The sequence below is a fragment of the Notamacropus eugenii genome, chromosome 1, assembly GCF_028372415.1.
Source record: "Notamacropus eugenii isolate mMacEug1 chromosome 1, mMacEug1.pri_v2, whole genome shotgun sequence".
In the NCBI taxonomy this organism is placed as follows: Eukaryota; Metazoa; Chordata; class Mammalia; order Diprotodontia; family Macropodidae; genus Notamacropus; species Notamacropus eugenii.
Genome location: NC_092872.1, coordinates 295,786,427 through 295,804,430, shown reverse-complemented (window position 1 = coordinate 295,804,430; position 18,004 = coordinate 295,786,427). Strand labels below are relative to the sequence as shown.

The 18,004-nt window shown below is 33.9% G+C and overlaps 1 protein-coding gene across 6 annotated transcripts in view; it reads left to right on the top strand.

The window, feature by feature from the left end:
- The window catches only part of PCNX1 (pecanex 1), a 242,677-nt gene extending 225,023 nt beyond the window's left edge, over positions 1-17,654 (top strand). For all 6 annotated transcript variants that reach the window (XM_072629242.1, XM_072629241.1, XM_072629239.1 and 3 more), the window contains 3 exons: positions 5,578-6,017; positions 6,562-6,702; positions 12,132-17,654. In XM_072629242.1, the coding sequence (XP_072485343.1) occupies positions 5,578-6,017; positions 6,562-6,702; positions 12,132-12,272 (722 nt within the window). In that variant the 3' untranslated portion in view covers positions 12,273-17,654. The remainder of the gene's footprint in view (positions 1-5,577; positions 6,018-6,561; positions 6,703-12,131) is intronic.
- Positions 17,655-18,004: the final 350 nt, after the last annotated feature.

Genomic DNA, 18,004 nt, shown 5'->3' with positions numbered 1-18,004 from the left:
TTCTAGCCCATTCTGTTATATATAACTGTCTCAACAATGTTTTCCTCTTGCCAATGTTTTCGTCTTCCTTATTCTAACTGAAACCTGATTCTACCCTGAGGACACCATTTCTTGCAACCCTCTCCAGTTATCCATGAGAAGAAATCTCATTCTTTCTGAACCAGAAAATGAAATACTCCTTGTTCTCCAGTGCCACCTCAAGACCATTCTTCTAATACCATCTGTCAACTGCCCTTTCTTTTGTAAGATCCATGCAATTTGTGTTTGTTTTATTTTTAATAATTCATTGATGCATTTTTAACAGTCATATAGACCATCCCTTTCATTTTATAGATGAGAAACTGAATCCCAGAAAGGGACATTGTCTTACCCAGGGTTATACAGGTAAAAAGTCAGATTCTCTGCATCTCATTGTTTTCATCTGAAAAATGAGGAGATTGGACTAGATGACCTAAAATCCTTTCTGATTCTACATCTACAGTCCTACAATGGAACTTCAGAACCTAGAAAGAGAAGAAAAAGTCAGTGATAAAGCCAAGGTTTTGAACAAGGATGAAGGAAACCAGATTATGTCTAAGGCCCTTTTTAGTTACATTTCTATGATGTGTGATTCATGTTAGTGACAGAAACAGTGAAGTCAGAAGGAACTAGCTTACAGGGAAAGGTTGCAAATTTGGTTTTAGACATTTTGAACTTGTAATTTCAGTGAACATCCAAGTGGATATGAAGCCAGGTATGAATATGAAGTTCAAAAGAGGGGTCAGGACTAGAGATAGAGGTTATTGCATTGAAGCACTGACATAAATTTTATTGCTAAGGTAGGGGAAATGGTATGTTCCTTATGAAAATGGAAGAAACTTTTTCAGTTTGAGAACAAATAAGGAAAAGAACTTGGAGAGGCAGTGGAGAATCTTGATTTATGTCAGAAAGTTGAATGGTCTCAAAATGTTACATAGCGAAGGACTATCTATCACTAGGTATGAGGCTCTTCTTAAAGAGTAGGGAGCAAGATGCCTGTTAATGGTTGTTGAATCTAATTCTGTTTACTGAGGAGGAAACAGCAGCTTGTACAACATAGAATGGTGATATTAATTCTAAAGTACTGTCAAGTGAGAGATCACTAAGGGTCAGAGAAAGAAGAGAAGAGGGAGAAGTGAATTTGAAAACATTTATCAAAATTTGAGGAGACAAAAAGAAAATAGATGTAATAGAAAAGGAAGGATTGGAAAGCCAAGAATAGTTTGTTAGATCTGGGGAGAGCAGAATACAAAATATTCAGATAAAGGAAAGATATAGAGTAGGATCATATAGATTAAAATTCTCCATCGGAAGTTAGCCCATGGAACAGTGGAAAGATCATAGAAATTATGAAGATACAAAAAGAACCAACTTCTTTGAAGACTAAAAAGAGAATAACTAAAGAGACCAATTTGTATAAATAGGGAGCTCACTAACCAACTCAGATTTCAGAAAGACATTTATAAACTCAAACATAGACAAAGTATATGCACAAAATGTAGTTATTTCAAATGAAATTTCCCTTTCTGTTATTTTTTTTTGGTTTTTGTTATTGCTGTAGAGAAATGGTGATTTATTTTTAAAAATGGATTTATTTTGGATTCTTTGTTGAAGCTATATAATGATTGGTTTTGCTGAAGGTTCTTTTCAAAAGAAGAAGCTCTCAGGATTAGGAAGGAATAATTCAAAAACAAACACTATATTTAAAAATGCATCAGTAAAAAGATGTGACAAAAGAAAAGCTCTATATATTGCAAAATATTTACAGCTATACTTTCTGTAGTCATGAGTAAATTGAAACAAAGTAGATACCCATCATTTGTGCAAATGGCGAAAGCTGCCTTTATTTCCTTGCACAGGTGGAAACCACAATGTAGAATACTGCACATAACGTCAAACTTTGTCTAATCCTCCTGCAGTGCACTTAACCATGAAGCAGTTTATATTATAGTCATCTATTTTATCCCCTTTTAAGCCAAAAAGTCCATAAGGGAAGTGCCCTGCACAGTACTTTGCATACAGTAGACATTTAATAAGTTTATATTTAGCACTGCAGCTTCTTTCCAGGATCCCTGAGGTTATTTAGCTGGCCTAGCTGACAAAGTATGCCTTAAACATCTTGTATTGGGATGGTAGCTAATGGAACCCCAGTTGTAACATAAGTAAACATGTCTTTTTTTTTTTTTTAACCAGACCTGTGATTTCATTGTATACTCATCTCTCCACAGTTGTAGTTTTGGTTATTCATGGCTGACCCATGGATAATTAAGTGGGAATTTTTGGAGATTTGGTGTGTACTCAGGAAAATCTCAGATGATGAACATTTGTAAAGAAAACAAAAAAAATCTTAGTGACTACAAATTTATAAGTACTATATGTTATTATTCAGTTTTATCATTTACTACCATAACTATACACACTTACTATAAAACAGTTAAATTTTTGCTTCAGTTTCATTGTGCTAAAAGAACTAAAGGTTGTGCTCTCTTTGGAAATGTCTCTTCTCTGTCTCTACCATCCAGAGTTAGTCATGTGATTATTGTGTCTTGTGCTTTTCATAGGAGGAAATCCATGAAGCACTTGCTGCAACTACACAAGTGGTTGCAAAGGCTCATGTAGAAACTGCAACATTTTTTATGGGTGCAGTGTGTCGTTTTGTGTGTTAAATGAATATGTTCAGAATTATTAAACATAAAGTTTGGGGTGGGGCCTAGAGTATTTGCTGGGGTTTATTTTTTATGTTTACGAGGGTCTTGTGCTTCTCTTCCTTCCTCCCAACCCATTACCATGTTGAGGTAGAACTATATAGGAGAATATCCTCTACCAAAGGGCATCCACACCTTCTCTATAATATATAGACTCAGAAGGTTGCCTGGGTCACTAGAATCAGAATGTGTAAAAGGTGGGACTTGAACCCAAATCTTCCCTTCCTCCCTTCAAAGACCAGTTCTTTATCCATGCTGCCTCTCAGAAATGTAATCCTATAAAATAAATAGATAATCATGAAGTTACATGGTAGAAGAGAATGGAGTAAGAATGACAGGTATTAGAATTTGGAGGGATGTGGTTAAAACAAGAAAGGATTCCTAGAGGTGACATTTGAACTCTCTCTTGAGTATTAGTGGGATATTAAATGATGAAGATAGGGAAGGAGTGTAGATTGCATTCCATGTATAGTTTATCATATAAGAAGAGGTACAGGCATGAAAGCATTAGTTATATAGACTACAGAGTATGAATGAGTCACTTCATACTGTATTATTCCAGAGCCATACCTGGTCATATACATGACTGAACAGGTGTTATACTTGTGCTGCGGGTTTTAGGTCACAAGGTTATTAAAATCCAGATATAATTAAAGAACTGTATTCTAATCTGGGGTTTGATGCATTTTAGGCCCCAGGTTGCTGAGACATCCAGTATTTGTCTTTGCATGGTCTTATCCCCAAAAATGAAAGTATGCTTTATATATCTAGACATGATCATTTGAAAGGATGCCTTTAGCCCTAGATATTATCACTTACTGGGAACAGCAAAGGAGAGCTTTTCATCATGCTTGCACAAAGAGGAAAGAGAGTGAACTGGATGGGATGTCGAAAGGGAATACTAAGCAACTAGGACTTTTGCCTACTTTATGTAAGGCACAAAAGTTATTTTGGCCAAATGTGTTGAACTCCCCTGTTGAACCTTTCCATTGTGTCCTTGGCGATCTTAATTTGGACCAAGAACGGAAACAAGTGCTCTGTAGCAGTCATTCTTTTCATTTTTATTTATTTGGGGCAGCGGGTGCTTATGGGAAGCACTTGGGAAGTTATCTGCCAGTTATGTTTTGGGCCTAGCTTCAAGATTCCAAACATCTTTGTTGAGCAGTAGTTTAACCAAATTTCCCATGTCTTCCTACTCATTACCCTGTCAGAGATGTTAATAAATATTTGAATACCTTTAATATTACTTTCCATCATAAATTATAACGCATTTTATGCACTGGTCCTAAGTATTAACTACAACTGACATAATAAGAATTTTTCCATAGTGGGGTTTAAGTATTTAACTATTTCACTAATTATTCACCTATTCCAATTTGTGTTGATTAGGCCTTTAGTTGTTAGCTCATGTGCCCACTGCCTTTTTGGCTGTCTCAATATATGCCTTTGCTAGAGAGTAAGCTAGAGAAATAAAAAGAAAAAAACCCAAACAGGATGTTTTAGTAGTTCTAATAAAGATTTTGTGAGTAATAAGATAAGCTGAACCATAAAGTAAAATGAAGTTTGGAAACTGACTGTGGATTTCAAGTATCAATTCTACATACTGGTTTCCTAGTAAGAAAATCGAGAATTGAGTATGAATGAATCAAGGTTAGACTAGAATTTCAAAATTGCCTACAGTATCTTAAAATTTTATTTTCCTTAAAAGTGTGGCGTTCACTATTTTAAAATAAATTCTTTTTTTACCATAAACTTTGTTCAGTATTAGTTATTTATGGTACATTTTAAGAATTGTAGTTTGTTATTTCTAAATAAAAATGAAATTTCAGCCCTCCTTCCTCATACTGGATACTTTTATGATAGATGTATATTCTAACCATATACCCTGTGGTTTCTTGACTTAGGTTATTTTGGTCTGTATTTTTCTGTAATTTCTATTAGAGTCCTTCCTGTAGTTCTTTTAGAATCTCAGGGTTTAAAAAAGGAGGGAAAGGATGGGAGAGACAGAGACAGAGAAGAAAAACAAATTCCTTTATCAACATTGTCCAAAAACAATATGACAGTTGATAGTCCATTTCTTGTCTCTCATCCTCACTACTTCACTGGTATATCTCTTTTGCCAAGCACAATACTGCTTACCCAAATCATTATTTAGCATTTTCTTTGCCTCTTGAGTAACTGTAACTTTTATTCATCAGAGTTACCAATTCATAGCCATCATTGGAAGAATACTGATATTAGAGCTTCTTCAATCATTTTGGGGGTTGGGGGGGCAGTTGTGGTGATTTGTCTTTTTAAAGTGAACACTTTAAAAAATTGTTATTAATCCTCATAGGCTAAAGAATACTGTTGAATCGTCTTAGAAAAATATGGGATAGTGAAAATTCTTATTAGCAACTATTTAGTGTACATGAAAGCTAAACTATATCAGTTTTCTTACAGGTAATCCAGTTATAAGCTAAGGTTAAAATAGTTTATGGAGTGCAGATATTCACAATTTGATTTATTGGTAGAATGTATCTGAAATATGTGGCATTCTGAAGAAAGAACTTAGAATTTATTATAATGTCTTGTCATTTGCTGTAAATGTTTACTTCAGTATCTTTCTGATGCCAGAGTGGGGCAGGGGTGGGGAGTAGAGATTGTTTTAGCCAGTGAAACTTATATTTTAAATAGCAACTAAAGAAATATGTCTTCCAGATACTTATTAACTGTGGGACAGTTTTCAAGAGTTCTGTATGTGAGATATATGCTTCTTTATATTAGCTGGGTTAATTAAGGTCTCAAGGATTCAGAAATTAAAAATATTATATTTTCGGTATTCTTTTTGATGTGATCTTTTCCCCTGTTTTAGGTACCAGCCACAGCTCCCATTCTGTACAATCAAGTCTGGTTAGGCATTCTCCTGCTCGTGCCTCAGTTGCCAGTCAATCCTCTTACTGCTATAGCAGCCGTCATTCATCTCTCCGAATGTCCACTACAGGATTTGTGCCCTGCCGACGCTCTTCCACCAGTCAGATTTCCCTTCGTAACTTACCTTCATCCATCCAGTCCCGCCTTTCCATGGTGAACCAAATGGAATCTGCTAACCAGACTGGCCTGGCCAGTATGCAGCATGGCCTTCCATCTTCCAGCAGCTCCAGCCAAAGCATCCCAGCCTGCAAACATGCCCTTGTGGGTTTTCTAGGGACAGAAGGAGGACAGAATGTTGCTGCCGATGCACAGTCAGGCAGCAGCTTAAGTCCTGCCAACAACCCACAAGCCAAAAAGGGAGATGTAATTTACAGAATCCAAGTAAGTAAGGAAAGAAGTCTTATGTTGTTGCCCCCAGTTTGACTTTAGTCTTCCATTTGTGTGACCTTAATACTACCAACTTGTATGTATATTGGCCATCTTGAGCTTTTAAGAAGCCTTGATTAGTTATACCTTCAAGTTATTTGTAAATTTCATTAAATGGAAGTTTGATCACATTTTCTTGAAAACATAGAAGCTTATGTTTTCTAGAAATTTGAACACCTTAGGAGAATCAAAGCTAGGGTTTGTGTTGGGCTGCCTTTACTTGAAGAAGTAAACGTATCTTTGCAATTGTAATTTTCTCACCAGTCTTTATCAGCCATTCTTACTGGGTAACTGTAAGAAGCTCTCACAATCAGATGAAAGAAATTTGGAAAGAAGACCTTTAAAGTTTTGTACTTGTTTTAGCTTGCAGTCTGTATCTGGACATTCAGAGAGTGCAATATCATATCAAACATTCTTTTTGAATTCCACAGTTTTCCTAAAGCTAAGACAGAGGGAAAAAGCATACATTTTAATCAAACCATTTCTGTTTACAATATAGATTGTGGATCCTAGTCAGATTTTGGAAGGAATCAACCTGTCAAAAAGGAAAGAGCTGCAGTGGCCAGATGAAGGGATACGGTTAAAAGCTGGGAGAAACAGCTGGAAAGACTGGACTCCTCAGGAAGGCATGGAAGGACATGTAAGTCTGATTATAAAATTCACTTTGTGGTTTGACTTTAAAAGTGGACAGTAGGCATTACTTCAGAATTTCAGAACATGCTTTGGGTAACTGATAATTTCCGTACTACTCATTTTGAGCCTGACCTTTCATATTCCTGATACCAGACTTTTTTAATACTTTCCTTTCTTAATTCATAAGCATATGAGAGGTAAACTACATATGTTTAATTACTTAGACAAGCATCATTTTATTACAAATAGAATTTTAAGTCCATCTGTAGTCTTTCATGAAGGAATTACATGTTATTCCTTTTTCAGAACAATTTATTTTTTATTATTAAACTTTTTTTATTAAAAGTATAACACCGGACCCTTCATTGTCATTTCTAGTGAGAACAAAATATAAGATAAAATTCTGCTTTTTGGTTATTTGGTTTTGACACTTAGTGCACATGGAGAAGACAGTAATTCGATAGTTAAATGGTCTTCCAGAAAGAATGTAAGTGCAACAATTCTTTTCATGATGTTATTCCAGTCATTTAAAATCACTGTAAACCTTCAGAGTTGATTATATATGAGTTAGAAGTTAGTATTGAACATCAGTACCAATTGTTGTTATGGCCACTAAAACCTTCGGAATACACTTAACACAAAGAAGGGCCGATATGCATAAATTATGTACATATTGCATGAACTTATCCACTTTTTTCCAAGGAGAACAAAATTAAAATTCAAAATCAACAAAATCAGACTAACAGCAAATTTACTGCAACTGACAGTGAATGTAGTGCAGCAGTTATTTAATGTTCTGTACAAACAAGATCAAATTTGAGTCAGGGCTTGTCGAATTTTGATGAATATATAATATGCTATTGTTCCTGTAAGTTGGCATAGACTTACGATATGAATGAGTGTGTTGTCACTGAATGTAAACATGAAATGTGTAAATTGTCAGTTAAATAACTTTTGCATGGCTTAAAAGTCCCATAGCATCTGTTTATTTCTCATACATGTTGGATAATTACAATATAATTAGCTAGTCTTCCCCAAAAAACAACTTTTAAAAAAACTGAAATAACTTGAGTATTTATAGAAATTCATTTGAAGTTTTCAACGATTAAATTTAAATGGCATTGTCTTAAATTTTTTATTACACTTAAATAATATTGTTTCGTGGTGGATAAATACATAGATGGATTGAAGAAAATTCACTGGAACTAATAGCTGGTACAAGCAATACATCAAGAGACAATAGCAGAAATATAGTAAAAAAGTAAAAAGTCCAAATCCACTGTATTTGCCATTGGGATTGGCAAATACTGTCCTTAATAGGAAATATTGCTGTACTTGCTTTGTACAAATGCTTTAGTTACAGACAACATGGAACTTAATACTTTGAAGTGTTATCTTGAAAATATACACATAAAATGTTAGCAAGGTAAGAATTGTTCCAGAGCAAATGAGATGTTTTTATTAATAAAAACCAAACAGTTTCATGAAGAATTTTAAGAAATCATGTCTATGACATCAAAATGATTGCTTGCAATCATAAGATGCAAGCTATTGATTACAGAATTGCTAAGTATAAAAAGTTTCATTCAGTAGAAGAAACAGTACAGTTTTCAGTTATTTTATATGGCCAAAATAAAATAGCTTGAAAAATCATAAGCAGCAGAGCAGTTTTGAGTGGTTCCAGTGCTTTCTTGATAAGTAAAATTGTCCCAAATATCTAAAGAACTTTGCAGTCAGTTAATTAAGAGGCTAAAATCTTTCTTTTTTTCATTGCAAGTAGATAAACCATCACATATAAAGATGCTCATTTGATTATTTGTAATTGATGTATTATTGAAACTGATGTCAGAGAAGATTTGTAAAAATTGGCAAATCTATAGCAATGCAATAGTCAACAAAAATTATTACTAGGAGATGTATTATTTCTTATTTAAAATTATGTAATATGAAAAATTGCATTGAGCACCAAGCTAATGGAATTCAGTTGATGTCAAGATGAAATGTAGGTCTGTAAGCATTTGGACACAATGAACTTACAGCCAATCACTTGTGTCAAAGGATGTGACAGTTTTTCAGATTGTTACAAGGGTAATTAATCATTTTTTGTAAAAACTGGCCCTTAGGAGAGTTTTGTAAAACTTTTTGACATCGTGGAGACAAAACGTAGACATCTGTAGCATTCTGAAACATACTGGTTTTTGTGTACCAAAGCACTTTAAAGGACATTTGAGCTAAAGTACGAAATTGCTCTTTTTTTAAAGAGATAATAAAAGGAGCACATTCATTTTTATAACAAAATGTATCTCCTGAAACTTATGCATTTTGTGAATCTTTTGGCATCCAGAAATATGTGGTAGTAGGTGACTAAGTTTATGAAAGTGTTCATGGAGTAAAATTTTTTTGTTACCCAATTAAAAAAGAAAACCTACTCTGTAAAAGAACTAGAAGAGTAAAGACATGATCATTCATTCTTTTCACCAGTCAATGGAAGCAATTATTACTTTATTTTAAAGACCTGGTTATTTCTATGGATATTTGTTATGGGCAAATACGCCACATCTATCCTTATTCCATCTGAACAAGAATAATTGATGGCCTTGTTTTGTACATTGTACGTTGAATTAAAACATGTGAAACCTAAAAATTTTACTGTTTTGTGTATGGATGAATAAGAGTTATTTGGTTTATCAAAAAAAAGCTATACAAATTTCACTACTGTCCATAATATTTTTATGTGAAACGGGGTTTTCTGCTATAGCTATCAAATAAAATAGGAATTTCTATTACTAGTTGAGTTAACACCTCATTTTTAGAAACTTTATTCTGAAGGACAAGCCTGCCCACCGCATTAATAATAATATTATTGTGGTTATTTTAGAAATATAAAAATCAAAAGGTTTTAATCATTAAATATTTGTATATGTATTTATGGTTTGTTATTAAACTGTATTCTTAATTTTACTCAAATAAAATGTGACCAAAGGGGATTATGTAGATTGTTTTATGAAAGTGTGGTGAAAAACAGTAATTAAGGGGACAAAAACTACATAAATTCTGGAAACCACTGCCTTATTCTTTACCTTACTTTGTTAAGCATAATATACGATCTTGTTTCAGGAATACCTCTGATGTAAATGTGCCAGTTTTAAATTTTATTTCTATTGTACATAAGGTAGACTGTTAATGTCGGCTGCTAAATTATTCAAAAGTGCATTTAACTGAATGAGGGATTTTTTGTACTTGTATTTGATCTATCTCAACTCAACTATTTCATTGAGCTGTGGAGATTGGCCCATTATAGCTCCCAGGAGCCATGATGGTTCATAGAATCCTTGGCACTTGCCTTAGGAGCATTTTTGGAACTTGTTTCCAGTGAGTCTAATTACCAGTCTTGTTAATCACAGAGCGTCAGCCCTAAAAATTTTAATACTTGACATAGGGAAAAGAGGAGGAAAATAAAAATAGAATGTCTAGAATTCTAGAATAAATTGTCATTTGATTTTTTTCTAACACTTTTTACCTTTTCAGTTTTAATGGGCAAATATTTTGCCTTGAATTTTATTCATATGGTAGCTATGAATCTACTAAAAGCTGAAATGTTGTTAATGTCGATTTTTCTTTTCTTCTTTGTCAAGCTGTCATAATCTGTTTTTCAAGCTATCCCTCTCCAGCTCCCAAAACAAAAATTTCGTCTAAAATTACCACTTCAATACCTTTAGGATTTCCCCTGACATAATTTTTATTATTAAAAATAGCCATGCTTAGGAGTATGTGGGGCTAAAAATGTATTTAATAAATTCCTTTTCTCAAGATTCTAAGCTAGTGGTTCTCAACTTTTGAACTTGTTTTCATTGTAAATATTTGTATAATGATTTACATATAATTAGTTTCTTTTGTAATGCTATGCATTGTATTTTATGTGCTTAAAAGCATTATTCTAAGAAGGGGGTCATAGTATGATCCTGCGTAGCTCAGTCTCCTATGCCTTCTACATGTACAATAATAATTGATATTCATAATTATCTTGAGGATGCTCCAGAATCCTAAACTGCCTCTTATCATAGATCAAAGTTTAATGTTTATGGTACACACCTTAATCCTTCTGCCTATAACATCATGTATAAGTAGTTACCCAACCTCTGTTTGGGACCTTCAGTGTCTTTACTCAATCTGAAGACCACCCAAGGCACCCATTCCATTTTGGAACACCTTTCATTGTTAACTTGACTTCCCTTATATTGAATTAATATCCACCTCCCTATAATTTCTACTCCATTAATCCTAGTTCTGCCCTCTGATGCCAAGTAAAATCACTACCTACTTGTCATCCTGGAGTCCTTTGTAAAATAGAACAGAACTGGACCCAGTGCCCTAAGATGTCAAAGCATTGCCCAGTAGTACTGTTTCTTCACTACCTGGAGATCACATTAACTTCTTAAACCAGAACATTTAAGTCCCCTTTTCCACCCTGTGGGGAATATTAGTAAAGTAAAAGTAGTAAGCTTAACAGGAGGACGTAAGTTCCCTTGTGCTTCACTCCTATCTGAGGAGTGACACAAGACAGGCTAGGAAATAAGAAGAGATGTTAAGATTGTTCTCAAGGCTTTTCTTCTCCCAGAAGCATCACTGTTTTGTTTAAGTTGTGAATTGTCAAATTCTCAAACTGTTATATTAATACATAAAAAATATATTCAGAAGCCAAATAGAAATTGTTTTTTCATTATCTAATATATTGTATCCATGTCCACTTTGGACAACATGGATAATTATGAGTTGATTATAAAATAATAATTATGAATTAACTATTGAATTAGGCTATCTCTGATGTACAAAAACCAGTGAAGATTGTTGTGGCTTTTCCAGTTTTGTAGAAATTAGAAAAACAAAAAACTTGTATTACATGATAAGAAATTAGTTCATGAATTTGATTCTAGTTTGAAATTTTCTTGCTGTAATGAAAATTGCCTGTGAAACTACAAACGCATTAGTGTAAAGGTCTTCTTTCATGCCTAAGATCCTTCTCTGGCCTGCTTTTAGAGAATTAAAATCTTTAGCTAAAGGGCAACAAAAATCAGAAACCTCTTTCCCACCAGTTCCTCATTGCTACTAAAATATTTTTTCTCTAAGAATGTCCATACTGAACAGTTTGTGTTTCCCATGCCAGTGTATAGCTAGAAGCTTTTTTTTTTAAGTAGTTCAACATTATAAGCCTTTCAAAGCATGTCTCATATCTTTAATGTCACATCTTGCTCTGTGATGTACAAAATCCTGAGCTGGAGTATTACTTAAGATTGTAGGATTTAGAGCTGGAAAAGAACCTTAAATATCGTGTAGTAACAGCTTCTCATTTTATATGTGTTGTCACATTATCCTAGATGAGAAAGATTAAGCCAAAGGATAATGATACTAACTTTTATTTTATTGTGGCTTCTCCAGGTGATTCACCGATGGGTGCCTTGCAGCAGAGATCCAGGTAGTAGATCCCACATAGACAAAACTATTCTCCTGGTCCAGATTGATGACAAATATGTTGCTGTGATCGAAACTGGAGTTCTAGAACTTGGGGCTGAAGTGTAAACACGTGTTTCAAGACTACATTTCATCTCTTCCGCCCTCAATCCCAAAACTTTGGAAAAGGCACAGAGGGAGTAGGAGAAGAATCTCCCAGGAGTCACTTCAGATCTGGGAGGACTTAACAAATAGTATGGGCCTAGATGAGCCTCTTTCTCCCTACCCTTTCACTCCTGTCACTGTTTCCATCCCCCCAAAAAGTTCAAATATTTTTTTAAGTTCGCTGCTGAGGAAACATTTTGCATGAAGGATAAAGATTTTATTAAGAAGCATCTCTTTAAAAAAAACTTTTTCTATGCATTGCATATGCTTTAAGTCAAGAAACTCTTCATTTCTAAAATATGAACTCATCATATTTTTCTAATTTATTTGCCAAAAATAATTGCTATGTTTGGTCACAGAACATACGAAATCCACTTACCTTAATTTTTAAAAATCAACTTGTGTACAAACCTTCAGTTCAACCTAAAGCAGTATAGAAGTTTAATGCATAGTAAGAGACTATAAACAGACAGATTTATCTTATTCCTTGTGAGCTAAAAACTTTAATGAGAAAACTGCACTAATTTTTTACAGCAATGCACTAAGAAATCTGAGGTTGCTCAGAACATTTATTTATATATATATATAATATATATAAGATAAAAAACCATTATTTAAATTGCCTCTGGGATTTGCCCCCTCCCTTTCCACATAATCACAGATGGCAGGAGCTATGTTGCTCATTCTTTTTCTTGGTTGGTTCAGTAGGTTAGATTTCATACCAGTGCATTTGTTTCCTTTACATGGAATACTAAATCTTGAGATGAATCTCTCTATATGTTGGCATTGTTTCCCAAAGCCATCTTTTGTGGTGCATTCAGTAATGTGAACACTACTGCCAATTACTGTGTCCACATCAAGGATGAGCACCTAGTGCAGCAGGATAGATCCTGGTTTTCCACAGCAATCCTAGAGGTTCTGTTCCTTACTAGTTAGGTTGGTATCAGTTTTCAAGAGAAAATAGTTTTAATTTTTCAAGGGGAGGACAAATCTCAAAGAACTGAGTGAGGAGGTTGTAATGCTTGAGGGCCTTGTAAGGGTATCTTGAAGGCATTTGACTTCAATAGTTTATCCCAGTAAAAAACTTTTTAAAAACAAAATAATACAGATGGTGCAGCCCTTATCAAATCACCCTAAAACACCTTGCCTTTTATTTTCCTTTTCTCTTCATTCTTTTTCTATTACTTGAATTTTGTTTCCTATGATTATATATTCTGAATAACTGTAATTTTGAATATTTATAACTGTGAAGTTGACTTAATTCATGTTTTGTCACATATCCTAGATTTTATTAGGTTTTCTAATGTGTGTATTCAGGGATATGCGTAACTCAAGCTTACATTAGATTGAGTGGGAGTTGCATCTTAGATTTAATTTGCAGCTCTTAATATTCTTTTCTAACTCCATGAGCAAAGTTCCCCTTTTGTGAGTCTTTCCCATTCTGATGTGAGACTCTGTGTGAAGGAGATTGCGTACATAGGCTTATCATTTGGAAGCAGCCATCTTTCTACCTCCATATGATCTGACGGTTTAAATTGTCTTGGGAGGAGGTATGATTGTTCCCCTTGAGCGCTGAAATGCCTCACAAAGAAAATTTTGGAGTAACTATTTCTGGGATGAAAATCAATGAATTAATACAAGGTATTAATTGCTATTCTGCTAAAAGACCCATCTGCTTAAATTCAAAATTATTTCTGATCCAAATGGCATATGGTTCAAATTGTGTATTGTATTGTGTTTTGTTTAAGTTGGTTAAATTCTGTTAAATTCTCTCTTTCAGAATTGTGCATTCAATAATGGTATATCAGCTGTACTATTGAAATAATGTATAAGCTGAGGTGTTTCTTTTTTCCATCAGACTTTTGTGTAACCTGACTTTTTCTTAATTGATAGCTTATTATTTACCTGATACATATATTATAACATATATAAATTTGCTTTGTTTAAGTAAGGTACATCATCAACCTTTAGTGTTAGCTCCTTTTACTATAAGGATTAGGTTTACCCTTTTAAAAGGATTTATGCATTTTCTTTTTGAAGTGTATGTATCTTATTTGATGGATTAGGGATAAGGTTTAAGGATAAATGAAAGAGAAGTCGTTTCAAGTTTAGCAAGAGTATTCTGATTTGTTCACATAAAAGAATTCTACATGGGTGGTGTAATCAGCAGCTGGGCATATTTCTAGAAAAATATTACATTGATCATAATGGCAACATTACTTCAAAAGAAGTCTCAAGTGCAGTAAGTGAGTTTTTATTTCAAGAAAAATAGATGTTCTTTGCTAGGAGTTAGATTTTGTTAGAATATAATGCATTGGTATCAAGAAACAAGAATTGTTGGTCCTAAAAAACCTCTTTAAGAAAAGCAAAGTTATACATACAAAAGTCCTCTCTTTTTTATTTGAAAAACCTAATCTCAGAATTTTACAAATTGCAACACCCTGAATGTTTTCCTCGTTGGTATTCTCTCCAGTTTGTACAAGTAACTCTTCACTTGGCATAATTCCTCCACCTTAGCTATGATACATTCTTTTGCATCAGGTAATTGTAATTTAGAAAGCATTTATAATTTCTCCAGTGTAAAAAGGGGGGGAATCAAATTGTTTTTCTTGTTTTTAATCCTCAGAAGGATATTCTGTTTGGTGTGTCCTCTTAACTTTTTTCACTGATGCTCAAAATATGTACAGAATCCTAGACTGAACCTGTTTTGTGGCTTTTACATTTAAATAGCTCACAACTTACATGTGAAAGAGTTTTAGAGGCCCATGTTTTGGTACTGTCGAAAAATTGTTAACCCTAATTCATAGAAATTAGAAGTGTATCTTTGGTGTCTGTTTTTTCTCCTCCTCTTCTATCAAAAGTAGAATATTGGATAGTTTATGATTTTTAAGTTTTTCTTCTAGAATAGCCCCAGCGGAGGAATTCTGAATGAGTCCACTGGTTTACTTTCAGGTTCTTAAGTCAAATATGATCCCTTCTTAAGAAGACCTTACATTTTTGCTTTTCACTAAAGAAAGTTCCAAATCTTTCCAAATCTTGTTCATATATTCTTTTTTTCCAAGAATAAAATACTGGTGAATTTTAAAGGCTTAGAGGGAAAGGATAGGAGGACATATCAATAAGAGAATTTGACCTTTTGCCAAAAGTAGTGAAGTTATGATGTACCTTTACTGTATTTCTTGTATTAGAAAAGAAAAGAGTTATACAAGGAAATATACAAGTACTTTTAAAAGTACTGCTAGTACTTATCTTTAATGAGAGAAAGAAAACTGTATCTGTAGATCATGTGCCAAACAATGAAAGTGGTAGTTTCTGTGAGAAAAATCTACCTTATTGAACAGATACACTTTCCTCCTGCTTCCGGAGTCTTGGGTTCAGTGGTCTGTTTCTCCAGCATCCAGCTGTGATGAATCTTCAAAGGCTCATTAAATGTTGAGGCACACATTTCTCAACCTTCCTAGACGGCACCTTGTCAGCTAAGCGTCAGTTCTGCTTCCACCTTGAAATGTAAGTGGACAGATTGCTTCATTGGATCATTAATTAAAAGCCTGAGGCATCTTTATGGATGATTTATCTAGTGCCTGAAAAGATGTCTTATCCTATTAGCCAACTTTAAAATGTCTCCCAGGTGGATTTATGACTTACTACTTTATTTGAGTTATTCTTCCATGGATCTTGTTTCTACTTGTCAGTTGTTACTGTACTTGTGTGGTGTTGTTTTATTTTAATTATCCTTTCATCAATGTGGACAAATTTAGGTCTTTTAAAAGTATAGATATTCATGCTAATAGAAATGCTTGACATATTCCTACTTTCATCATGTGAGATGATTATTTAAAAATTACTGGAATTATTAGTTATCTTGTTTGGACAGGGTCCCACTAATGTTTTGTCATTGATATATTTCATTGTCATACTGGATCTAAAAATCTGTTTTTACTATTTCTGAAGGCTTTTACTTGAATTTTATTTGTGTAGGTATTTTATTCAAAACTACGATAGCATCATCTATCTTTATAGATATATAAATGTGTATCTTACTTTTAAAAGGCATTGGTCATGTAACTTCACTCTTCAGTCTTACATGGAAATGGTGTTTGTTGGAGGTCAGGGTTTGGGAAGATAGATACCCTATGTATTCAAGTATCACTGAATGAAAAAAGTATCTTCACTGTTTCTTTAGCCCAAACTTCAGATCTCCATTGCCCGAGGAACAAAAAGCAAAACATTTTATTATTTTGTTCCTTCCACTCCTTTCCCTCCACCCCCAAAAAGTCTGAATGATAGGCTTTCAAATTTTCTTATTGTTTAGCTAAAAGCTCTAAAAGGGAAGGAACTAATTATGCAGATAATATATAACCGTTGTTAACTTTGCCTTGAAGCTAAACATTTCAGCAGTGTCCCTTGGCTGAGATGATGTAACTATTTCCCCAATATTATTTAAATAAACTTTGAAATGGACCATATATCTTTCCTAAACTAGAGGCGAATAACTTTTTTTGAAATGAATGCCTCATCTCCTAAATTGTAGAAGACTTTATATTAAGACTTTCAAAACTTGGAAGAAATCGGAGTAGATTAGTAACACCAGTGTTATATGACAACTTTGTTTCAAGGCTTTTATACCTATTATATAGGGTTATATCTGTTCTCTTATAATGTTCATTATGCTCCATACTTAATAGATTTTGACTTGGTAGAGCCAGACTGGAAGAAATGAAGGTCATTTAGGACAGAGGTGATAATGAACTGCTAATTGCTGTTTCCCCAGTTCAGGACTCACTCTGTTTTCAAAATACAGAAATAGATATAAGGATGGTTGCTCCAAATGACCTCCAGTGTCTTAGTATACTTAAGTTTCACAAGCCTTCAGAATATAAAGCTCAGTTCCACAATTGAAAAACAGAAATGGGGAAAAATCATGTCTGCTTTTGCTTTTTAAAAACTCACCATGTAAGTAAAATTGCATCCTTTAATTGAACACATTAACCTTACATGTGAGCTTTACATGAGGAATTGGAAGGAGGAAAATATAAAGTAGCTAGTAGGAAGGAAGGTGTGAGGGTGAAATAATGGATTTACTTTTTCTGATAATGGGCTCTGGAAAGCATACATTGCCTCTACCAGCATATGGATATTGATTGGAAATAGGGATATATGTACTCACGTGTGTCTGTGAGTGTGTCTGCGTGTGTGTTACTGGAAACAGCCTGTAAATATTGTAGTTGTTTTAAATGGAAAATAAAAGCTGAGGTTTTTTGTTTTTGTTTTGCAAATGTGTTGCAACATAAGGACAGTATTGACAGTGGATAAAACACTGAGGAAATAAATTTTTTTTTCATTTTTTGTGTGTGGTCCTTCTTTATCTCCCCATCTCATAACTTCTAAGAAAGACAGAAGAATTAATTACACTATTCCTTAAAATCCTGTTCTCTCATTGGCTTGAACGTTGACCCCCAAGACCTGGATTCAAACCCTGGCTCTGATACTTATTCCCTGTGTGACTTTGGCTAAGTTATTTTATCTTCCTAGGTTCTATTTTATTCGTCTGAAAATAAGGGGACTGAACTAGATGGTTTTCCATGCTCCTTCCAGGTCTAAAACTGTGATGCTGTAATAATAATATGTCTTATAGGAAATTAGACAAACAGACCTTTATGCCAATTAATAAGCACAAAAGAAATCTGGAGAGAGAA